The sequence below is a fragment of the Monodelphis domestica genome, chromosome 2, assembly GCF_027887165.1.
Source record: "Monodelphis domestica isolate mMonDom1 chromosome 2, mMonDom1.pri, whole genome shotgun sequence".
NCBI classification, from domain to species: domain Eukaryota; kingdom Metazoa; phylum Chordata; class Mammalia; order Didelphimorphia; family Didelphidae; genus Monodelphis; species Monodelphis domestica.
Window position 1 is genome coordinate 24,029,745 of NC_077228.1, and position 24,980 is coordinate 24,054,724.

Here is a 24,980-nt window from a genome sequence, read left to right on the forward strand (position 1 = left end):
TAACCATGGTTCTATAGCAGCTGAAGGTTGGCAAATCCTCTCCCTTTCAACATCCCTACATCTCGGATCCTTGAATCAGAGATTCTTGCCCATCTACTGAAGAAGCTGGATGATCTCCCGTTTCCTTTGTTTGGGGAAGATCCCTTCCAAAAGACCTCTAAAACGCTGAGAAATTTTAAAAATAAATGTACAAAGGATGGGAGCAAAGCTAAGGAGCAGAGAATGGCTATAATGGCTTAGCCCAGTGCAGTAAAAATGGCATCAGGAATGCTAAAGTTCAGAGTGAGCTGAGGTTGCCATTAGACTCTATGGCCAACAAGGAGGGCTTTCATACCCACAGCTGGTCAGAGAAGGGATTGGATCTTTGCTTGGGGTGGATGAGATGATCTAACAAAGAGGTCAAAATGTGTCTATGTTCTTTGCCGGAGAGAATGATCTTTAGATTGAAAAAGGACACAACAAAAGTTGGCTGATGAGGAGCTGAGGTACAAGCTGAGCAGGGAGAGGGCAAGAGCTCCTCATTGCCCTGAATGAGGTCAAGTCCCAGGACCCAGGCAGACTACATACATTCCTAGGCACTGACTGGATGGACTGAGTGCTGAGCTCATCGTTAATCTTTGGGAGATCAGAAGGAACGGGAATGATGCGCCTGGATTGGAGAAGGATCGAGATTGGGCTGATTTTCTAAAAAAAAAAAAAACTGGCAGAGGACAGAATCTGTAAACTACAAGTCAGTGAGTTTGGCTTCTCCTTGAGATACAATTCTAGACTATGTAATTAAAAGGATGGTGAGAGAATGTTTGGAAAAGGAAACAGTGATCACCAAGAGCCAGAACAGCTTCATCAAGAGCAGGTACGCCAGATGAATCCAATTTCCTTTATTGCCAGGGTTACTGACCCACAGATCAGGGAAATGCTATAGATACAGTTCACTGAGATTTCAGCAAAACATATGACCACGTCACTCATGGTCAAGCTAAAGATGCATAGGTTAATTCTGGAGGGTCAGTGAAGCATGCTACCCACTTCCTAAGACCAAAGGGGTGAGTGCAAGATGCAAAATGAGACATATTTTTGGACCTAGTCAACGTGGAAACCTGTATTTGCTTAGTTATGCATATTTGTTAAAAGAGTTTGGGGGGGGTAATTTTTTTTCTTAATTTTGTAAAAAATGGAAACACTCATGTACCAGATAGTTATCAAGTTCCTAAAGCGTGAAAGGGCTGCTAGATGGTGCTATAACACATACATTACCAGGGTTGGAGTCAGGAAGACTCATTTATCTTCTTTGAGTTCAAATGTAGGCTCACACACTTAGACTAGCTGTGTGACCCTGGGCAAGTCCTTTAACCTGTTTGCCTCAGTTTCCTCATCTATAAAATGAGCTGAAGAAGAAAATGGAAAGCCAATTTTCTACCAAGAAAATCTCAAATGAGATTACAGAGTTGGACATAACTGAAAAACAACTAAATAACAGTAACAGCATAAAAACTGAAAGAGAACTTGGAAGTCACATGGTATAACTCATTTTCTGACTTTATTAATTTAGAATATTTTTCCATGGTTCCACAATTCATGTTCTTTCCCTCCCCCCTCCTGGAGCTGACAAGCAATTCCACTGAGTTACACATGTATCATTGTTCAAAACCTATTTCCATGTATAACTCATTTTCTAGAACAGGAAACTGAGGCCACCTAGCTGCCCCAAGTCCAATCACCTCTCCACCCAGACCTTTAAATTCTTGGCAATGGCTCTTAGGTGCTCCCTGAGTCTTCTCTTCTCTGGGTTTTCTCCCCTTCCCTCTATTCAGCCTACCTGACATGGTTTGCAGTTCTCTCTCTACCCTGGTCACCCTTCTCTGAACCTGAATTCCAATATCCCAACTCCCAGCCCAGTTCTGTCTGCCCCATGGAGTGCTCCCACCTTGGTCCTGCAGGGGCATCTCACCATCCTGAATGATGCTTTTGGCCAGCAGGTCCTGGATGGTTTCCGTGTAGACCAGCCTCATCCTTCGACGCTCTGCAGCCACACTGTACTCCACCTTCTCCTCCTCTGTCAGTGGCAAGATCTGTTTTAGCTTCACCTGCCACCCAGAACAGGGGAGAAGGAGAAAGGGAAGAAGAGACCGAAATCAACAAAAAGTACATCCACTCAGGTTGAGGGATGACCTGTGCATTGGCAGGAGTCATGGCGCATGCAGGGAAAAGGCTCATCCTGGAGAAAGACCACCTTGGGCAACCCCCAGTATCTTTCTCCTCAAAGATCTCTCCACCGCCGGCTTTTGAGACACTGCATCCTCCCCCATATTCCCCTCAGACCTCTCTGAGCACCCCTTTTTGGTCTCCTTTACTGTTCTTCTCCTCATCCCTTCCCCCCAAAAAACAGCCCATGGGTCCCTTCCATCGTGTTGTTTTGATTCCTCTTCCCATCTTGTCGTTCTCTTCTACTCCCACAATTCCAGCTAGTCCCACTATGCACACAACTCCCATAGCCGTGCTTCCAGGCCAGCCTCTTTCTTGAGCTCTTGCCCTACGGGAAAGCTTCCAGGTGTCCTGTGGGCCCCTCCACTGCTCTGTAAGCTGAGGGGGCTGAAAAGCCTTCCCTCAAAGCTGAGCTGAAGCACCATCTTCTACGTGAGTTCTTTGATGACTTTTTATTGTTGTTTTCCAGTCATTTCCGCCATGTCCAACCCCTCATGGCCTCATTTGGCAAAGATCCTGGAGTGGTTGGCCACATCTTCCTCAAGCTCATTTTACAGATGAGAAAACTGAGGTAAACTGGGTGAAGTTTGCCCAGTCACTTAATTAGTGAGGGTCAAAGGTTCAGACCCTGCTTTGCATCAATGTTTCCTACTTGGACGTGTGATGGCGAGTACAAATTGCTTCCTATCTCTGGGAGGGGTGAGAGGAGGGCCTGAGGTTAGTATTTTGATTGAAAAATGTCAGGAAACTTGTTAAAAATGGTTTCTATGGGTTATTGGGAAAAATACAATATCATAATCCTGGAGGAAAAAATAAGTATGATAGAGATAATCAAAGAGCTCCCCCCAATCATAATCATCAATGAAGGGCAGTGAGATGGATTAGAGTTGGGGGTAGAGAAGGCCTGGGTTCAAATCTGGCCTCAGACATGTCCTAGCTGTGTGACCCTGGGCAAGTCACTTAACTCCCATGACCTAATTCTTACAGTTACGCCTTGGAGCCAATACACAGTATTGATTCTAAGATAGAACGTAAGGGTTTAAAATAATAATAGTAATTAATAACTATTAATTAAACACCTACGATGTACCAGGCACTATGCTAAGTGCTCAATCTTTGGGACCCTGGAACATTGGGGGGGGGGAGCATTGATGCTTTGGATAACCCAGAAGCCCCTTGGACTCCTGATGGCAGCAGAGTGTGCTTGAGTCAGAGGAAGAGGAAGAGGAAGAACTGTCCACTAACCAGATTTTTAAAAGAAAGACAAGTTCTGCTCATTCCCTTCTTTCTTTCCCTGGAATGTGGGGAAGGAATTCTCTCTCTGGACTTCCCCTAATGGGGGACAAAGGTGCCACGCCATGTGCCCCCCTCACATTGGGCGGCAGGAGTGACCGCAGCAGCTAGAGCAAGTGCTGCCTTGGCAAGCTTCAGGCTCATCAGCCCCCTTGGTTTTGTTTCTTGTCCTAGTCATGGGTGATCCAATAGGATCCCGAGATGGATGTTTCTGGTCCTCAGGGCGAATGGGTGAGCCAGAAGCCCCTGAGCCCCCCGTCAGGCCTCGAGTCACTTTTTGGAGAAGATGACCCGTGCCTGGAGGAGAAGCCCAAGCTCTGTCCTGGTTTCCCGAACGATGTTGACCTTAAGGGGGTTGTTTGAGCAAGGTAGACTTAAAGTAAAGGTGACATGCCGGTTCTGCCGGCCCACTAAGTGGCTCATGTTTTAATGGGTTAAGTGTCAACCTCCTGGGAGAGTCCAATATGGGAGATGGTCACTGGCTCGAGTTGTAAGCTCTGTCAGGCTTCTGGGCTCTAAGCAACACTTTGTGTGGTTTGTCTCTTTCTTCGTGGAGGAAATAAATAACTGTCCTATACCTTGTTTACGTGGAACACACTCCTGCCCTTCGGGGAAATCCTAGAAATAAGTGGAATCGGAGCATTTCGTGATTTTCCACAGGGCTCTGATGTAAAGAACCAAAGAGCAGGAGAAAGAACCCGAACCCTCTCTTTTGGAGGTCAGGCCCCCTTCCACACTGCAGAGCTTCGGGGTCCAGCACCATCACAACCTGGAAAATGCTCGTAAAATGTCTTGGCCCTCCCTTCCCTCCAGAGCAGGAGTCGGAACTTTTTTCCTTTTCTTTTATGGGGTGTTTACAGCACCTTGTTGTAAATTTGGGATTAAGCAGCCATTTCTGAGTTTCTAAGTGCTTCCATGTCATCTGCAGCTTCTGCTGACCGCCCTCAGAATTCCCATTTCATTTCTTATGGCGACTAGTGATATAACCAAACCGCCTTGGGGAAAGCCAGTGTGGAAGAGGTAGCTGGATTTGATATCGGGGTGATGGAGAGCCACCAGAATGGACTGAAAGGGAGGTGTCAGGAGTGGAGCCGCACTTCAGCACAATCACTTTGGCAGCTGCTCGCTCGTTGAATGGATTGGAGTAGAGGGAGACCTAAGGCGGGGGGCCCAGCGAGTAACAATCCTGGATGAGGGACTGAAATCCACCCCAGGGGGTAGCAGTTCCAGAGGAGAAAGGGGGGTGTATAGGAGAGAGATGTGGACAGGACAGGAAGTGGCCACTCAGTGGACGGGGAGGTTAGAGAGACTGAGGAACTGAAGAAGACACGTAGGATGGGAAGATGGTGGTACCCTTGACAAGTTAAGGAGAAGGGAGTGAATTTGGGTTTGAACATGTCGAGTTTAAAACATCTGGGGTTCAAGATGTCTAAAAGGCAATTAGAAATGGGAGATTGGAGGTTGGGAGAGGGTAGGACCTGACCAGGAGATATGAGTCATCTGCCAAGAGATCATTGAAACCATGGGAACTGATGAGATCACCAAGGCAAATAGAACAACAGGACAGAGCCCCGTGGAGTACCCAGAGGGAGCAGGCCTCCTGAATGAAAATCTAAAAGGGGATACTGAGGAGTGGTCAGACACAGAGGAGGAGAACCACCAGCCTGTGGTGTCCTGTAAGCCTATAGGAAAAAGAGTGTCGAGGAGAAGAGGAAGATCATTGACTAGCGTCCAAGGCTGCAGAGACGTCAAGAAGGATGAGGACTGAGGGGAAGGCCTCTTGATTGATACTTAAAAGAGCATTAGTAACTTTGCAGAGAACAGCTTCAACTGAATGATGGATCTTGAGCCAACCTGGGGAAAAAAGTAATAAGAGAGGAAAAGGGAGGAAAATGAAGACATCAGGTATCGCTTCTAATGGAGTTTAGCCAAGAAGAGAAGACAGATCTGGGATAAAAGCTAAGGAGGATGGACAGAATAAGTGAAGTGTTTTTAAAGATGGGGGAACATGGCTATGTTTGTAGGCAAGAGTCTGCTAGTCAACAGGGAGAAACTAAAGAAAAGGGGAAGAGGGGGGATGACAGAGGGCCAATCTCTGGAGAATATGGGGAGAAATGGGATCACTTGTGCAGGTAGAAGAACAGAAGAGTCAGTCTTGATAAGGACTATGGCCACTTCATCATATGAGACAGGAGAGAAGGAGGAGAGAGGGGCAGAAGGCTTCTGGGAGATGAGGTGACGAACATGAGACAAAAGGAAGTTCTTGAATGGTCCTAATTTTTTCAGTGAAATATGAGGCAAGTTTCTCAGCTGAGAGGGTGGTGGGCAGGGGAACCATGAAAGGTATGAAGAGGAATGAAAAGGTCTAGAAAAGCCCTTTGTGGTGAGTGGTATAATGAGTTAATTAGGAAGATGTGAAAGGTTTGCCTGGATGTCGTGAAAGCCCAATTGAAATGAATGTAACATAAATTTGTAGTTGGATCCAGTTAGTACAGTTGTGTGATTTTCTCCACCTTCAGAATTTGGTCATTCAAAGTTTAAAAGCCTTCAAGTGGAGAAGTGGATTCTAAGGAAAGATTCTAAGGTGGATTCTGGGAAAGAACTGGCCCTGGCAATTGAACATTGAACTGCAGAGAGGACTCTGCAAAGAAAGAGAAGAAACAAAGGCCCTAAAGAGTTGTGCTGGTCCCAGATGGCCCCCACATGAGTGCCTCACTACCTTCAAAAAAGGAATACTGGAGGAGGTCAGAGCCAAGATGACCACTTAGAAGCAGCAAAAGTCTAGACCTCTGTGAAAACCCCTCCATACCAATCAAAAACAAAGTGCTTCGAGGAGACAGAAAACCAAATCTAACAAAAGGACAGAGCTGGGGTACCCTCCTTCTTGATTCAACTTAAAATGTACACAGAGAAGGCTGAATTCTTGGGTTTAAGGAAAAGGAAGAAGGAAGGTCCCAGGACCCCTCCCCCACCTACTGTGCTGAGTCTCTCACAGTCACTGGAATCTCAGGATGAGGGTGACAGCCTGGAGGTGCCTTGCTGCCACAGCTGTGCCAGGCTCAGGGCTCTAACCACAGCCTGCAGGGAAGTAGCTGGAGGAGAGGTGCAAAGGGGAGGGCAGCCTAATCACATCCACCACTCTCCATTTTGGGTTTACACTTCTCAGGGTTTTGGTCTCAGGATACATCCAGCTCCTCAGATCAACTCTGCCCTGGCTTAATCTAGTCTATCAATAAGTCAGAGAAGAAGCCTCCAGAAGGCAGGGAAGTTCAATATCCAACACACACACACACACACACACACACACACACACACACACACACACACACACACTGACTGTGCTAAGAGTTGCTGTAAGAATCCTGCTGACTCAAATCCCAGGGCAAAGCCTGCAACCCTGACAGAATACCTAGATAATAGGGTAGGAAGCCCAGCTCCTTTTAGCCTCCACACCTACACCTTCAGCTTCTGCTGCCAGCTGGGGAAGATCTGACCTCAGGATTCATTAATACCATCAGCCTAATCTATTCAATCAGCAGAGCAGAGAAGAAGCCCTTTCAGACAGAATAGCCCAAACCCACAGATCTAGCAAATAATCAGAGGAGCAAGATTACAGTCAATGACATGGGGCAAAGAAGGAAAAAAATATGAGTAAACAACAGAAAAAGAAATTACAGTCAACAGCTTCTATCCAGGTAATGAACAAAGAGCAAATGGAATAGAGGAGGACCAAAGAATGCCAAGAAAAATCACAGAAGCTCCAGAAAATTGAACTTAGGCTTTGAAAGAACTCAAAACACAAATTAAAAAAAAAACAATTAGAGAGGCTGAAGATAATTGGGAAAAAGTAAATTAAGTCATCTGGAAACAGAGGCACATGAACTAAAACAAGAAAATAGTGTCTTGAAAGCTAGAATTGACCAGCTTAAAAATGAGGCAAAGAAAGTGAAAGATGACCTACAAAGAAAAACAGACCAGAAGGAGAAGGATGACCAAAAATCCAGTGATAAAATTCAGTCTTTAAAAATTAAAATCCAACAACTAGAAGCAAATTACTTCACAAGACACAGTCTATAAAACAAAATCAAAAGAATGAAAAAATTAAGGAAAATATGAAACACCTCATTGATCAAACTCTAGACCTGGAAAATAGATCCAGAAGAGACAATTAAAGAATTATTTGACAACCAGAAAAATCATGACAGAAGAAAAATCTTGGATATCATTCTACAAGAAATTATCCAAGAAAACTACTCCAACATTCTTGAACACGAGAGAAAAGCAGAGATGGAAAGAATCCACAAATCATCTCCTGCATTTAATCTCCAATTGACAATGCCCAGGAATGTTATCACCAAATTCAAGAACTACCAGACCAAGGAAAAGATACTACAAGCTGCTAAGAAGAAACCATTCAAATATCATGGAACCATGATAGGATATCACAGGACCTGGATGCATACACAATGAAGGACCAGAAGGCATGGAATATGATATTCTGGAAAGTAAGGGAATTGGGTCTACAACCAAGAATCAATTCCCCAGCAAAACTGACTATATTCTTGCAGGGGAAAGTATGGTCAGTTGATAAAATAGAAGACTTCCAAGCATTGACTTAAACAGAAAATTTGATGCCCAAGGAAAAAATATTACAAGCTGCTAAGAAGTGATTCAGATACCATGGAACCACAGTTAGGAGAACACAGGATCTGGCTGCATCTACACTGAAGGACTGAAAGGCATGGAATATGATATTCTAGAAAGCAGTGGAACTGGGCCTACAACCAAACTGCCCTGTTAGAGTTGGATATGTCTAACCATAAAATTAATAAGAAGTAAAGGAGCTTGTAGCCCCCAGTAGTGAGAGTGGATGCCAGTAAAATCAAAACCATGATCTGACCAGAATCACTCCTCACATGAGGTCCCCAAAATCCATCCTTTCTTGCCCCTCCTTTCTGTACTTTGTAAAAACGATATGTTTTCCCAAGAAATTACTGGTGCAGGAATTCTGTGAGTAGCTTGGTTAGATAGTTACAACTGACATATTGATTTATCAGCCTATAGAAAACTCTGTCTAAGCTTCATTGAGGTAAACTAAGTCATTGTACTAATTATAAATCATTACTCACCATTGTCCCTGTACCAAGCTTACCTAATTCCTTAGCCTACATCACTTTCTCTATAAGTATGTACCTGAAATCAATAAACTTTGTCACTGATTAGCAAGAGACTTTAAGTCTGTCTGTAAGTGTGCCTGTGACCCTAAAAAAAAGAGGGATACAGTGTACGTTTGTGGAAGAGGGCACCCCAGATTTACTAGTGTAGATGTTACGTCACTATGTTATTACTATGTCATTTTAGTAAATGTTTTTGCTACGATTCAACTTGCCTTCTGTCTGATTGTTATGGAAAAGCTCCTCACTGGGAGTTCATAAGCTACAGTAGTAGGATGCCAGAGACACATGCCCCACTGGGGACCCAATCTTCAAATCTAAGAGCACCAAGTTGATGGAGGCAGGATGGATATCTTAGAGGGAGTGCTATTAAGTCCATGCTAAATGTATACAATATAAATGGGCAGCTAAGTGGTACAGTGGATACAGTGCCTGGCTAGGGATCAGCAAGACTCTTCATAAATGCAAATCTGGTTTCATACACTTACTAGCAGTGTGACCCTGGGCAAGTTGCTTCACCCTGATTGCCTCAGTTTCCTCTTCTGTAAAATGAGCTAGAGAAGGAAGTGGCAAACCATTTCAGTGTCTTTGCTGTGTGACCCTGGGCAAGTCCATTCACCCTATTTGCCTCAGTTTCCTCATCTGTCAAATGATCTGGAGAAGGAAATGGCCAACCATTCCAGTGTCTCTGCCAAGGAACTCCCTAGTGAGGTCACGGGGTGAGACATGACTGAAACAACCAAATGAATACAATATAGATGCAAGGTACTTAGGGAGAAGGGCTCTGGGTACTGAGGGAAATCAGAAAGATTTCCTGCCAGATCAGAGCTGGGGACCCCCAGCCTTAGCTCTCTTATTTCAAACACTTGCCAATGTCACACGAATGTGTCACTTCAAAATCCTAGCTGGGTCTTAGAGGTTGCAGTGACAAATTCCTTAATTAGAGAAGGTCAAAGTCCTCAGGGATCTCCTAGGGCAGGGGAAGTAAGCAGAGATTAGAGATAAATCCTAGAGATTAAAGACTGCAGAGCTGAGAGAGGAGATCCGTGTGTGGGAGGAGTCTGGGAAAGGGCAGAGGGCAGAGGATCAGAAAGTTAAGGCTAAAAAGGACCTTAGAAGGCATCAAAATCCATCCCTTTCATTTTACAGATGAGGAAACTGAGGTCCAGAGAAGGCAGGTGACTTTCCCAAAGTCAACAAGTAGTCTGTTAGACTATGACGCAATCTACCCTAAAGTAAGACTGGCAACCTAGAACTTCCCTGTTCTCATCCAGTCTGCCAGAATTAATAAGCATTTAGTGAGTACCTACTATGTTCCTGGTATGGTACAAAGTGCTTGGAGGAGGACAAAGACCAAGATGAAAGAATCCCTGCCCTCAGGAAGCTAATATTCTATGGAGGGACAATATGGACTTAGATAAATATATACTAAATCCATATAAAATCAAAGCAATGACTGCATATGTATATGTCGTGTTGCTCGCCTTCTCAAGGAGGGCAGACAGGAGGGAGGAAGGAAGAGAACTGATGTTGTTCAGCCATTTTTCGTGAACCCATCTGGAGCTTTCTGGGCAAAGATTCTGGAACAGTTTGCCATTTCCTTCTCTAGCTTATTTTACAGGTGAGGTAACTGAGGCACAAAGGGGGAAATGACTTGCCCAGGGTCACACAGCTAGTAAGTATCTGAGACTAAATTTGAATTCAGGAAGAAGAGTCTTCCAGGCTGCAGGCTTGATCGTCTAGCCACTGCAGAACATGAAACTCAAATTTACAAACAATGAATGTTTAAAATGTTTGTTTGCATGTAATTGAGAAAAATTAAAATTAAATGAAAAATAAATGCAAATTTGGGGAGTGGAGACCCCGAATTTGAGCCCAGGTTCTCTAACTACAAATCTCGTTTCCTTCCTGATAAACCAGAATTAAAGAATATCAGAGTTAGAAAGGACTTTAGAGAAGATCTAAACCACTCCTCTTTTACAGATGAGAAATATCTCAAATTTTCACATCTGGAAATTGGAGTAAGACTATGGGAAATGAACAAGGCAGTGCCTTGGGGAGGGAAGTGTTTAACCTGACGGGAGAAGCTCCATCAAACTTCATTTTCATCCTATCAATATAAAATAATATTATGGCTAGAATAGCACACATTTATATAGTGCTTTGAGATATTAGAAGCTCTTGACTAATCATCTCTTATTTGATCTTCACCAGGAATCTGTGCTATGATTAGCCTCATTTAAGAAGGAAACTGAGGCAGACAGAGGATAAATGACTTGCTGGGGGTCACACAGCTAGTAAGTGATGGGGAAGGTTTTGAACTCAGGTCTTTTGGACTCCAATACAACTCACTACCTACTCATTGATCGATTAGTTGATTCCACTTTCCTGCTAGAAGCCTACAGCAGTCCCGAAATTTTAATTAGATCAAGTTCCATATCTTTGGCATGTCATTAAAAAAAAAAAAAAACCCTTACCTCTTTATAGATGCTCTTTTTGTGGTAGCAAAGAATTGGAAAGTGAGGGAACGTCCATCAGTTGGGAAACAGCGGAACAAATTGTGGCATATGTTGGTGATGGAATACTATTGAGCTCTAAGAAGTGATGAGCAGGATGATGTCAGAAAAAGCTGAGAAGATCTACGTGAACTGATGCAGAGTGAAATAAGCAGAACCGGAACATTGTACCCAGTAAGAGCAATACTGTAGGATGATCAAATGTGAAGAACGTGGCTACTCTCAGCAATGCAATGATCTGGAACATTTCTGAAGGATTTTTGAGAACAAATGCTCTCCGCCTCCCGAGAAAGAATGGGGGGAGTCAGATGCAGATCAAAGGGGACTCTTTCACATCAATTTATTAATGGTTTAATTGGGTGGGGGGCTGGGTTTTCTAGGAGTATTCTCTTACAACAATGACCAATATGGAAATATGTTTTGCATGATAATACATGTGTAACGCAGATCAAATTGCTTACCATCTCTGGGAGAGGAGAGAAGTGGGGGGGAGAGACGATTTGAATCTTTTAATTAATGTATGTTGAAAATTGTTATTATGTATAATTGGGAAAATAAAATATCTTTGAATAAAAAAAATTTCAACCCTTACCTTCTTTCTTAATATCAATTCTAAGGGCTAGGCAATCAGGGTTAAGTGACTTGCCCAGGGTCACACAGCTAGAAAGTGCCTTGGCATGACATTGAAGACCAGGAAATTCACAGCTAACCCGCTAGAGAACTTGTCATACGGGATGATCTGTTCCCAGGCACATAACCTCTCATTTGGAAGGGGTTGGGTGCCCCGTGCATCAAGTGTCAAACCTGGAATCAGAGCTATCCGAGTCTGAATCCTGCAGGACCCTGGGTAAGTCACTTCCCTACCCTATGCCTCAGTTTCCACATCTGTAAAATAGAAATAGTATCTCTTGCCTCCCGAGGTTGTTGCAAGGATCAAATGAGATCATCTATCTTTGCAAACGTAAGAGCTCTATAGAAGTGCCAGCTCTTATTATTATCATCGCCAGGTTGATGGTAGTGATTATAATAATAGTATGGGTTATGGCGTTGTGGTTCAAACCGGATGCTTCCCCCAGGAATGATTAACTGAGCCAGAGATTATAGTTTAATTATCGAGGCAATTATGCTCCTTACCTAGGCTATGTTATTTCCAGCTCCTCCTCGACTTAGCGCCAGCCAGCCAGCCCCGGCTCCTGGCCTTCCCTGAACCCGCTGCCCCTGCCCTTTCCTACCAAAGCCCGTGTCTCCCACCAACTGAAATCACGCAAGACGCAGCTCAAGAGACTCCTCTGCCAGGGACCTTCCAGGAAGCTGCCCCCACTCCTATCTGGCTGGTCTCTGGGGCTCAGGGGAACAGCGAGTCCCCCAACACTGGCCTGGGCACCACAGGAAGGACCTGGGTTCAAAGAATAGCGACGCTAAGGCGTGTGAAGCCCTTTACAAATGGCAGTTCATTTTAGCCTCCCAACAAGCCTGGGACAGAGGCGTTATTAGCATCCTCGGGATTCCGAGGCTCCGTGACTTGCCCAGTGCGTGTCTGAGCTCTGCCCTTCCTGACTCCAGGTCCAGCTCTCTAGCTGTTGCCTCAATATCCAGGAGAGGATTTAGTCCGTGCGGGCCATTGGGGAAACCCATCCCCGCCTCTGTTTCCTCTGTAGAATGAGGAGAGTTGGAGTAGATGACTCCTGTGGGAAGCCAGAGGGTTCCATTCATTGTGTCTTTAGCCCCAGATCCCAGGATGGTACCTGCTACATGGAAGGGGCTGAATAAATGGTGGGTTGGTTGGTCGATTGATTGACTGATTGAGGGCAAAGACCTTCAGTGGTCATCTAGGCCAACCTATACCTGGAAAAACAACTCAAACCCTGCTACAACCTACCAGACGAGTGTTCATCCTGCCTTCGTTTGAGGGCCCTTCACTGACCCTGAAGGTGGCCCATCCTATCCTGGGACAGCTGTAACTGTTTCTTCCTCATGGCAAGTCTATGTGTTCTTCCTGGTTCTGCTGTACAGGACCACAGAGGAAAGACCACGGAATCCCGCTTCTACTTCCTAGCACTTGGGATAATAGAAGACGGCTCTCAGCTCCCATGTCCCCCCTCCCTACCTTCCTCATCCCTAGTCTTCTCCTCTTCAGTTTCTTTCCACCAATCTTCATACAGTATGGACTCGAGTATGGCAGAAAGAGTTCCAATTTCTGGAATCTCAAGATTTGGGTTCAAATCCTACCTCTGGCATTTTTTTTCAGCTGTTGTTACCTTGGGAAGGTTAATTAATCCTCCCTGGACATCATTTTCCTCATCTATAAAATGAGAGATGAGACTAGCTGCCCCGTCTCTCCCATGTCAGTCCTAGGATCCTAGAATCCATAAATACATCCTATACATTCCAGATGGAGTAAATCCTACGCTGGCTGGCCTGGTTTGGCCCTATCCCATTTCACGGACACTTGCTGGGGTCTGCTGGGGCACAGTCTCTTGAATGTCCTCCCTGCCCCAAGGGAGCTGAGCCTACAAGCAGGACCCACAATAGTGAAGGGGAAACCCTGGCCCAGGAGAGCTGGTCATAAGCTGGATCACAATGGCGATGGCAGCCCTCTCCCTACCTTGGAAGAGTCTCGCTGGGCCACGAACGTGGCCAGGGCTTTGCACACACTCCACTGTTTCTCACTGCATAGGTCCTCTGAGGTGACCTGGATGCCCACCTACAAGGGGAAAGACGTCTGGATTTGAGGAAGCTCAGTGGAAGGTGCTTGTTGCTACCTCATCCTGCCAGAAGGCTCCTGCATCCTGGTCCTTCATGCTTTAACCACATATGAATCTACTCATCCTGGTCTGGCCGGGAAAAAGTCCTCCCTGCCCCTTTGCATGCTTCCCAATTTCTCTCTTCCACACCAGTCCTGCCCGGGGCGTGCAGGGAGTGGGCGATGAGGGATTTGTCCAAGAGCTGGTTAAGACAGGACTAGAACCCCACATAAAGAGTCTTTGGATTCCTTTCCTCATGGGGTAGCTATGAAGAAAAGGCTGGGTAAGTCCCCCAAACACTGTAGAAATGTGAGCCGCCATGAATGTTGGGTAACAAGAAAAAGAAAATGGCAGTCATGAACCAAGAGCCATGAGCAGGAAGGGATGCCCTAGTGGGGGGAATGCACGTGGGCAGTCCAAGATGGCGGCTGGAGGGCCCAAGCTCCTTGGATGCATACCTCCATGCTGGTGTTGAAGGCTCTGTTCACCTTGGCTTTTATGTTGACCACCTGTCCAGTTCTGGGGAGAGAAGAACAGAGAATGTAACACTGACCGTCATACGAGCATCCGTGGGCCCGAGTTCAAGCTCTGGCTGGGCTGCTTCCTTTTTGTGGGACTTCAGACAGCTCTAGGCCGTCATTTCCTGATCTATGGAATGAAGACATTCCAATGGAGGATCTCAGGGTGCCTTCCAGCTCTAAATCCCAGATACTAAGCTTCCAGGAGGAAGAAAGGAGGAAGAGGAAGAGGAAGGAGGAGATGCAGCCCCCAAGGCATCGCCCTTTTAAAGGGATGCTTCAGGCCAAGCCCTCCTCTGCCATACTGTAACTTCAGGATCCAGTGTGGATTCTGCCCCCGGGTCAAGCAGAGCCCTTTGGACAACCTGCCTGTGTCCGGGGCATACATGGCAAGGCCAGACCCTCGTCTGATCTGTCATTGATGCTGCCCCTCCCTTGAGGGTGTGGAGGGCAGCTTGGGATGGACCCTCTACCCCCTCTGACCAAGCATTGAGAGACGTCGGAGCTGGGGGTTCACCCCGACACGGTTGGGAGGAACGAGGGTGCTAGAGAAGGCCTAGAAGGGGGGGAAATGACCAGTGGGGAAGCTGGGAGGACTCGGGGGCTTTGAGCCCTGCCTTTCTCACTGGCTTACGGTCTCATGGGCAGCAAGTGACTGATGGTGAGAGGAAGCTGGTAAGTGAACGAGCCTGCTGGGTATGGAAGCCAAGCACCTTGAGGCTGAAGGTCACCTGGGGCACTTGCTGGCCCCAGCAAGATGCCTCATTCCTCGGAACCTCAGTTTCCTTATCAAAAAAATGACAGGCTCAGCCTAGATGGCCTTCCACCTCCTGACCTGTGATCCTATAATCACTGAATGTCCCATTTACTTTCCTATCTTTCTGCATACTACTTCCCCCAACCAATGATCCCCTCCTTTCTGTCCTATTTGAGGCCAAATCATCTAGTCTGGCCTTCAAAGCCCACCCTAGGTCCCAACCCCTCCAGGAAGTCTCCCCTGATTCCCCCCACAACCTTCCAAGATATCCCCATCCCTTGGGGTCCCTGCTTCCATTTAGACAAAGCTTCACCCTTTACAAAACTCTTTCCTCAAGTACTGAGTCACAGCTCTGCTGGCCACCTCCAGGACACCTGGCTTTCCCAGCACAGGCCTCTTCTGGTTGGTTTTTCCCCACAGCCCAGCCTCCTTCAACCATACTCTACCTCTTGCGTCTCTGGGACTCTCCCAATCCAAACTCCTTTTCCTGGCTCTCCCTCTTCCCTCCATGCTGTCCCCCTGATTAGACTGGAAGCTCCTTGAGGGGCAGGAGGGTTTCCTTTTTCTCTTGTATCCCAGGTGCCTAGGATGGTGCTGACAGAGAAGGTGCCTAATAAATGCATGATTGGTCAGTTTCTCTTGTATTCCAATCTCACTTCAAATGTAAGATCCTTGAGGACAGGAGCCAGTCATTCACTTAGTCATTCAGCAAACATTTATTGACTTCCTAATGTGGTAGGATACTAGGAATACCAGAGGAAAAGCACCAAAGGCCGGAAGGGAATGACAGAGACATACTAGTGCAGTAGAGTCAGACGGTCTAAGTTCAAATCCCCACCTGACCATTTACCCTCTGTGTAACTCTGGGGAGGGCATTAAACATCTTTAGGACTCGTTTTCCTCATTTGTGAAATGAGACAGTTGAGCAAGATGGTCTCTGACATTCTTTCTAACTCTGAAGGTACAATCTTAGGCTGAAGGTAAATTTGGGAGGAAGCCAGGTAAAAGGCAGATTACTGGGACAAAAAGAATATTGACTCTGCATTCAAGAGAGTCTCGAGTTCAAATCTCATCTCTTTCATCTTCCTAGGTGAGTGTCCATAAGCAAGGAACTAAATCTTTCTTACCCTCAGTTTCCCTATCTGAAAAATGGGGATAAGTATCCCTTTAATACTGACTACCCAGCACTGCTACGAAGATCAAATAAGATATAAATGCTTTGTAAACTTTAAGGTGCAATATAAAATATCAGCAATTATTATGATGAAAGAAGAAAGGAAGGAAGGAAGAAGGGAGGGAAGGAAGGAAGGAAGAAAGGGAAGGAAGGAAGAAGGGAGGGAAGGAAGGAAGGAATAAAGGGAAGGAAGGAAGGAAGGAAGGAAGAAGGGAGGGAAGGAAGGAAGAAGGGAAGGAAGGAAGGAAGGAAGGAAGGAAGGAAGGAAGGAAGGAAGGGAGGAAGGGAGGAAGGAAGGAAGGTTGGAAGGGAGGAAGGGAGGAAGGAAGGAAGGAAGGAAGGAAGGAAGGAAGGAAGGAAGGAAGGAAGGAAGGAAGGAAGGAAGGAAGGAAGGAAGGAAGGAAGGAAGGAAGGAAGGAAGGAAGGAAGGAAGGAAGGAAGGAAGGAAGGAAGGAAGGAAGGAAGGAAGGAAGGAGAGACAAGGGAGCCTACAAATAGGTACAAACAAGCTATAGACAAGGTGAATAGGGGATGACTAACGGGTTGGGAAGGGAACCCTGCGGTCTGCGTTGGTCAAGTGGCTGCCTCTCTCAGGTCAGAGCTGCCCTTGTCTGGGATGACTGACCCAGTCCCAGGCTACTAGGACTCCAGCAGGACCCACCATCCAGGGCCTGCCTGGAAGAGACATTTGGGTCTCCAGGAAGGCGGTCCCAGTCTTAGCTCTACGCTGACTACCTGAGTCACCTTGGCCGTCCCGGCCCTGCGAGCCCTCCGCTTCTTTTTGATGCTCTCCGCTCAGGCATGCCGTAGGTTCTGGTCCTCTGAGCCTTGCCAGCTTTTCTGCCGCTACAGCCCCTCGCCTTGGTTGCCCGGCCCCAGTTCCTTATTCCCTGGACACAGACCCGTCCAGACGTTTGCCAAGCCCTCAGCGCCAGCCAAGGCTGGCCATCGTGGCCTCTCCCTGAGCCCAGGCCAGCCGGGACGCCTGGGAACGCGGTGCCCTACGTGTGACCTTGTGACGCATCCATCCGATGCCCTGAGCTCCTTCCGGGGCCTCCCCGGGGCCGCAGGGTTGGAAGGAGCAGCCACTCTCGCTACTGACGTGCCTACAGTACAAGCTACCAGGCAGAACCGCGCGGGTGCGTGCACACACACTCGCACACTCACACACACACTCGCACACTCACACACACACTCACACACTCATACATGCACGCACGCACACTCACACACACTCGTACGCACACACATGCACACACACACACACACACACACACACACACACACTCACACATGCACGCACGCACAGCCCTGGGCACGCGGCCAGCAAACTCCTTGCCCGGATGCGTCAGAAGCACTCGGCACAGCAAGGCGTGGGCGCCCGCCAGCATCCTGCAGAGGTGCCATCCAATGGAGACAAGAGGGAACAAGTTCCCTTGGCAGGGAGACTCCTCGGGAGAGCCAGGCCCTCCCTCCGCACACAAGCGGAACAGCCGACTTCAAGGTGCTGCGGCAGCCTCCAGGCCCCCCCCCCCCCCCCGCACCGAGCCAGCCTCGTCCCCTCAGGAGAGCCTCTGCTGGCCCCGGCCTCCCCTCCTTCGAGGGGCCTTGCTATGTCTTTAACCCTAGTCCTTGGCACAGAGACGTCCGCCTATGGGTCCTTCCCTAGCCAGGGAGGCCGCATACTCTACTGTGGCCCCACTCTGACCGTCAGCCTGGCCTTGGATAAGTCACTTCCCCTCTCTGCCTCAGTTTCCTCCTCTGGCCCATGAGGATAACAAGATGTCGACTCCCTCACTCGCAGGAAAAGGCAGTCGCTCTGGACTCTGAACGTTCTGGAGATTCCCAAGAAGCCCTCCTGCACCCACCCCAGCTCAGAGGCATCAAAGAACCAGTGACTGTCAGCATCAGAGGGGCTCCAAAGGGCACCGAGGCTGGCCTTTCCTCCAGGGCAAAATCCTCAAAGCCAAAAGCTCTCAGCTTTGGGGACGACGGGGAGCTCACCACCATGGCACAACCGGCCCGTTTCAGGGTGGCGCAGCCCTCATCGCCTGGAAACGTGTCTGTTGTTGGAAAGGACCCCAGAGTCCACCTATTCCCCCTCTGGGCCTTATAAATGAGGAAAGGGAGGCCCGGGGAAGGACGGGGGCTCCCCAAGGGGTAGGAGGACCCAGGGCCTCCGGCTTCAGCCTCGGGGCTCTTTCCACCATCTCAGCTGCTTCCCTAATGTGCTATTTGTCCTGGCTCGGCCCTCTGAGGCAAAGAAGAACCAACCTCCTTCCCGTGGCGGCCTGGGACCCTCAGAAGTCATGCTCAGATCCCACTCGCCCCCAGCCTTCCCTTCCATCAGTCCTCACTCATATGATGTGACTTGGTAGTGGCCCCTTCCTCAGAGAGGGGTCATCAGTGATAGGCTGGAAAGGCTCAATCCCGAGAGGGGAAAAGGGGAAACTGAGGGCAGGCGAGACCGTCACTCACCTAATGGTGTGTTCAAAATAGATGTCGTCCATCGAGGCCGTCACACATGGGCAGCCTGCATGTCTCTCCGCTAAACACAAGGAAAGAGAAAAGGGCGCGAGCCCCCGAAGTCAGAATCCAAGGCTTTACCCACTGAGATCCCCGAGTCCAGCCCTCACCTGAACAAGACTCCCCGTCCCTCGTGACCACAGGCCAGACAGGTGGACATCCAGCCTTACAGAGAAGAGCTGATGTCTCCTGAGCCAGCCCAGCCCAGCCCAAGTTGGGGTCATTCTTAACGTGGTGGTTGTGATTCAGATGCGTCTGACTCTTCTGGACCCACTGGAGGTTTTCTTGACAAAGATAGAGAGAAGTTAACCTTGCCAGTTCATTTTATAGATGGGGAAACTGAGGCAAGCAGGGTGAAGTAATTTGCCCAGAGTAACAGCTTGGACATGTCTGAGGCCAGATTCAAACTCAGATCTGCCTGTCCTAGCTTTCTATTCCCTGCCCTATCCAGTTGCCCCATGGGAGTGTCTGTGTGTCTGTGTTGGTGTGCATGTGTGTTCCTTAATGTATGAAGCCCGAAACTTCCCCCCAGTGCTCAGTTATCCCTCCCAATAACTCCCATGTTCCATCTCCTCCACCTCCCATTGGGCATGCCCTCCATCTCTCTGCCCTAACATCTCCAAGGAGAAAGAAGCCTCCATCTCCCCAGGCAGCTCATCCCACTTTAGAATAACCCTAAAGAGCAGGAAGTTTGTCCTGCTGTGCAGCCAAAATCTGCTTCTCCACAAGGACCCTCTCCCAGCCCCATTGCTCCTTGTCCTGCCCTCTGGGGCCACACCAATCCCTCTGCCCCAGGACAGCCACTGGGATCAGATGGATGCTTTTCCTTTAAACAAAAAACCCAACCAACAAACAAACTCCACCATATTTTTTTGCGCCAAGCAAGACTTTGAAAACCAGGGTAGCAACATCTAATTGCGAAATTTAATTAGCTCCTTAATGCTATTGTGTATGCACCCTAAGCTGCATTGATTATTTTTCCCCTAAAAGAAACCACTGGGGAGACTTTAGAAATGAAAAAAATGAATTTAATACATTGGCTCCCTGTGGCGTGTCAGGCAAGGCAGGCTCAGTGACTCCACCCTGGAGGTCTGTCTCCCCCTCCCCCCATGAGGCAGCTCCCCTGGCGCAGAGCCCTAGACTCGTGGGCGGGAAGGAAGAGGAGAGAAAGCTGCTGGCAGAGCCTGTCCCAACCATCCTCACTCTGGGCCCCTGCCAGACACATCAAGGGCTCAGGAGCCGACTGAGGTCCAGAGAGGAAGCACCTTGACCAAAGTCTCACAGCTACCCAATTTCCAAGGTCATCAATTTAGACCTCTAAGTCCCCCTAGAGTTCTTCTGGTCCAGCCTTCCCATTTTATAGGCTTGGAAACCGAGGCCTAGAAAAGGAGAAGCGACTTGTCAAAGTCAGAAAGCCAGTGGACCCACTGTATCAACCAGCCAGTGTTTATCAAGCATCTACGCTGTGCCAAGGACAGCATCAGGCACCGGGGGCATACTAATGAAGAAGGAAATGATCCCTGCTTGCAAAGAGCAGCCAGGGGCAGGATTCAAATCCAGGAGCCTTGACTCCCAGCCCTGGCCACTGTCAATGACGCTGTCATCGGGCTGGCCACTGGGCTTGCCCTTCATGGTCCAAATCTGCATTGATGAGTAATGACAGAGTCAGGACCAAAAGGTTTAGTCTAGAACCTTTTAGCTCTAAACCTGGAATCTATGAACTTGCTTTTAAAAAAGATTTAGATAACTGCCCCATTCAGGATTGGTTTCCTTTGAAATCCCTGTATTTTACCTTCAATATTTACTAACAGGATTCTGTGTGACCCAGAACATGTCACTTTACCCTGTTGGCCTCAGTTTCCTCACCTGTTGGATGAGCTGGAGAAGAAAACGGCAAACCACCCCAGTAGCTTAGCTATGTGACCCTGGATGAGTCACTTCCCCGTTTGCCTCAGTTTCCTCATCTATAAAATGAGTTGGAGAAGGAAATGGCCAACCTTTCCAATGTCTTGGCCAAGAAAACCTTGAAAAGGGTCATGAAGAATGGGGCACAACTGAAATGATTGAATGATCCCAGAAGCCCCCATTCCAATAGAATGGAACACAGAACAATTTCACTGTTGTCTTAGTATCTTCAGCACTCTCCACAACATTGGCATATGGTAGGCACTTAATAAATGCTCATTGAACAATTAAATGACTGACTCTCAAGTCCATCCCAACAGTGTGGGGTCCACAGCTCTGCCCGGGGACTCTTCAGATGCCCTGGTCCACTCATACCCTCCCAATCTGACAATATTTGTCAAAACCTGCCGGGATCCCCATTGCCCACTGAATAAAGTCCTAATAAGAGACGCTTAGGTGGCAGAGGAGATAGATCATTGGACCTAGCATCAGGAAGACCTGAGTTCAAATCCTATCTCAGTGGCTAGCTGTGTGACCCTGGGTAAGTCAATCAACCTTTGTCTGCCTCAGTTTTTTCATCTGTAAATTTGGGATGAGAGCAGCACCTGCTTCCTGGGGTGTTGTGAGGGTCAAGTAAGATATTACTTCTAAATCTCTTAACACAGATCTCTCACTCAACATGCCCCAAACAGAACTGATTCTATTTTCATAGTCTTGACATTCCATCTGGCTGTATAAATCCCTTTGCACAGGGATGCTCTCCTGTTTCATCCCTAGCTCACGTCAAAGCTCAGCTCAAGGCTCACCTCCCACATGAGGTCCCTCCAGATTGCCCCAGCTGCTAGTACCACCTCTGACATGACTTGCTATCTATTTACATTTGGGCATATTGCTTTCCCCCATAGAATGCAAACTCCTTGAGTGCAAAGACTAGGCTCCATTTTGTTCTTGTATCCTCATTACCTAAACACAGTGGCTTATTAAGTAGGAGGAAAATACTCCATATAGTGCTTCTTGGTGAGTTTTGGTCTCTTCTCCCATTAACCATCTAGGTTCTAACATTCTATGTTCTAAGATGTCTTCCTGTTACAAAGTTCTAGATCCTAGCATTCTACCTCCTGATATCCCTTCCTGCTCTGTGGTTCTAGGTTATGGTGGCACATATACCGAGGCCTCTACCAGTTCTAACCATTTAAGTTCTAGATCTTTCTTAACATTCTGCCATCTGACAGCGCTTCCTGCCCTACTGTTCTAAGTTCAATGCTTTAGTGTTCAATGTGTTATTCGATGTTCCATGTTGTGTTTAATGCTTTCTTTTCCAAGATTCTCTCCATTTCCAAGATCCCAGAACATTCTATGTTCTCACAGTACATGGTCAGAGGTCTCTTCCAATTCTAACCCTTTATGTTCCAGGTTCTAACATTCTGCATTCTGAGATCTTTTCCTATATACCTCTCTTCTTCCTCTTGTTCTTTTTCTGATAAGAGATGGTTCTCTGGGAAACCAGAAAGATACAGAGGAAACTCTAGACAAGAGCAAAAACAAGAGATCCTAACACAAATCTATGGTTAAAGTGTCACGCTTTTTGTCTTCCAACACTCTCTGTTCTCCATCCAACGTTCTAATAATTCTACATTCTGAGATTTCTTCCTGCTCAAACACTCTGTGTTCTGTGTCCTCATAGACTAGGTTCCACGCTCTATTCCAACGTTAATGTCCTACGTTCTAAGCTGGTTCCTTCTTGTTCTAGTATTCTGCAAGCAACGTTCTAGCTTCCAGGCTCTGAGGTCCCTGAAGTCGGTGACTTCACACACACACACACACACACACACACACAGAGCCTCTTGACTGAATAGAATGTCTCCAACAGGAGCCTTGGAGTTCAACCACTCCCTGACTCCATCTGGAGGCACAGCCAGCCAGGCAAGACTCAGGCTGGGACTGGCTTAGGAGGGGGGGGGGGGGCTCTCACTTCCAGAGACTTGTCAGTACTTCACTCCAGCCCCACCTGCCAGACCAAGCCCCAGGGACAATGGATGGCTTGTAAACCAAAAGGCCTCATTAGGCTGGAAGCCACCCTCTCTTCCCCAGGGTGGGGTGCCCTTGCCTGTTTAGGGGCCACTGTTCCACTGTTTCCTTCTTTGCCAGATCCCCCTGGCCCTCAGAGTCCATCCCAGAGCTTGGCACACAGTAGGCGCCAACTCAATGCTTATTGAACTGAGCTAGTTCATCCCAGGTGGGCACTGATGGAAGCTGGCCGCATCCTTAATGCCTTGCACTGATGGCTGGGGCTGGGGGGGTTGGGGGGGAGGAAGGATTCTTGCCTTTCTTTAAACAAGGACAAGGGCAGACACGCCTTCTTGGAACAGAAGAGCCCTTCAGGAGGCGCCTTCCTCCCACCAAATTCCTGCTCCATAAACCGCCATTTGGTTGGCTGCTCTCACAAGGGCCCCCCGGGAAATCTTGCTCTCTTTAAAAGTCCCGAGTCGTTGGATTCGGGAGCCAAGTTTAAGAACACCAACAGCCACATCCAAAGGATCACAGATTGAGGGCTGGAAAGAGCTTTGGGGTTCACCTAGTCCAATCCCTTCATTTTACACTTGAGGAAACTGAGGCCCGCAGGGACGAAGCCACTCGCTCAATTAGCAAGCAGGAAAATCAGGCTTCTCTCCAGCTCCTCTGACTTCAGACCACTGTGGGCTGCAGGAATAACTGGAACAAGGGAGTGGGCGACGGGGGCCCCAGTGAAGTGGCCTCTTCCAAATAAAACGGATTCCATTTTGCTGGTAATTTAAGCTTTATAGAGCCTGCACTCATGACTCCCCTGGAAGCTGGGCTAGTTTGGGGATTATGATACCCATTTTACAGATGGAGAAACGGAGGTTCATGTTAGTTGAAACGACCTGCCTACCGGTCACAGAGAGCAAAGCTGGGATTCAAACAGGGTCGGGTGCCCAAACCCCAGCTAGCACTCCTTGTACTTTGGCAAATGAGGCTCCGCTCCGGGGAAGAATGAAGGAGGGAGGGAGAAAGAATCTGGACCTGGAAGCTTCCTCACTGTTGGAGAGGGGGGGAGGCCAACATCTGGGAGCTCCTCCCAGGCTCCCCACTGCTTAATGAGGGCACCGGGGGAATTCCCCTCATCATTCCCCACCTGGCCACACTCCTGGAAACCAACCATCCCTGTGCAAGATGAAATCAGCTCGGGAACTCCCACCTCGTCCAATCACTTCCCACCTGGGTGGCAGGATTCCGTCGTGCCCTGTGCTGGGCATCTCCACCACTGCCAACCCTCTTAGCACTGTCTCCCCCATCTGTGCCTTTCTTTGGGTCTGAGTGTTTGGCAAACAGTGGGTGCTTAATAAATGCTCATTATCTTTTTTTTTAATAACCTTTACTTTCTGTCTTAGAATCAACACTAAGGATCACATCCAGGGGCAGAAGAGCAATAAAGGCTGGGTAACTGGGGTCAAGTGACTTGCTCAGGGTCACACAGCTAGAAAGTGTCTGAAGCCACATTTTAATAAATGTTTAATGACTGACTCGTGCAAACAGCAAAAAAAAGCAGGTCAGAGCCCCAATCTCCCCGGTGCCGGGCCTCGAACGCCGAGCCAGGGTGCTGGGCTTTACCTGAGAGGCAGGCGGCCGTGTCGATCCACTTGAGCAGCTGCCCCACGCTCAGCTCCCCTCGGTGGTTCGTGTGGCACGGCAGCACCAGCTGGCTCATCTGCACCTCTGTGGGGTTCCGGTAGGGCTCCATGGTGCCAGCCGGGTCCTGGGTTCGAGCAGCCTGCTTCCGGGGGGCCCGGCCCGAGAAGATGGAGGTGAGGCCCTGGGGTGGCCCGAGAGAGCCCCAAAGGGGGGAGGAGGAGAGCGGAAGAGAGGCCAGGAAGTGCCCCAGACCCGAGCAGGAGAGCAGAGGAGCCGAGGGAGAGACAGAGAAGGTCCTGATCAATCACCAACCACTGGCCACCCTCCTCCACAGGGCTGCAGCTCCCAGCTCCAAAGTCAAAGCCACCCCATCAGGTCCTCCCGTACCCCAAAGGAGGGTCTCAGGGGGCCTCACCAGCGCCCCGAGTGCTCCCCTGATCTCAGACTTGGGCAGCCACCTCCTGCCTTGTGCCATTCTGGCAGGAGAAACCAGAGATCCACTGGGAGCGCCACCCCCAGA

General features: G+C 48.2%; 1 protein-coding gene across 13 annotated transcripts in view; it reads right to left on the reverse strand.

The window, feature by feature from the left end:
- ACOT11 (acyl-CoA thioesterase 11) overlaps positions 1 to 24,980 on the reverse strand; it is an 82,668-nt gene that overhangs the window by 16,815 nt on the left and 40,873 nt on the right. For 9 of the 13 annotated variants that reach the window (XM_056815086.1, XM_056815087.1, XM_056815084.1 and 6 more), the window contains exons 2-6: positions 24,440 to 24,641; positions 18,857 to 18,926; positions 14,388 to 14,448; positions 13,791 to 13,889; positions 1,949 to 2,084 (exon numbers count right to left, since the gene is read on the reverse strand). In XM_056815086.1, coding sequence (XP_056671064.1) covers positions 1,949 to 2,084; positions 13,791 to 13,889; positions 14,388 to 14,448; positions 18,857 to 18,926; positions 24,440 to 24,569 — 496 coding nt within the window. In that variant the 5' untranslated portion in view covers positions 24,570 to 24,641. Of the gene's footprint in view, positions 1 to 1,254; positions 1,386 to 1,948; positions 2,085 to 13,790; positions 13,890 to 14,387; positions 14,449 to 17,113; positions 18,245 to 18,856; positions 18,927 to 24,439; positions 24,642 to 24,980 lie in introns of those variants that run through there. The other 4 variants (XM_056815090.1, XM_056815088.1, XR_008916031.1 and 1 more) reach the window with 3 other exon arrangements.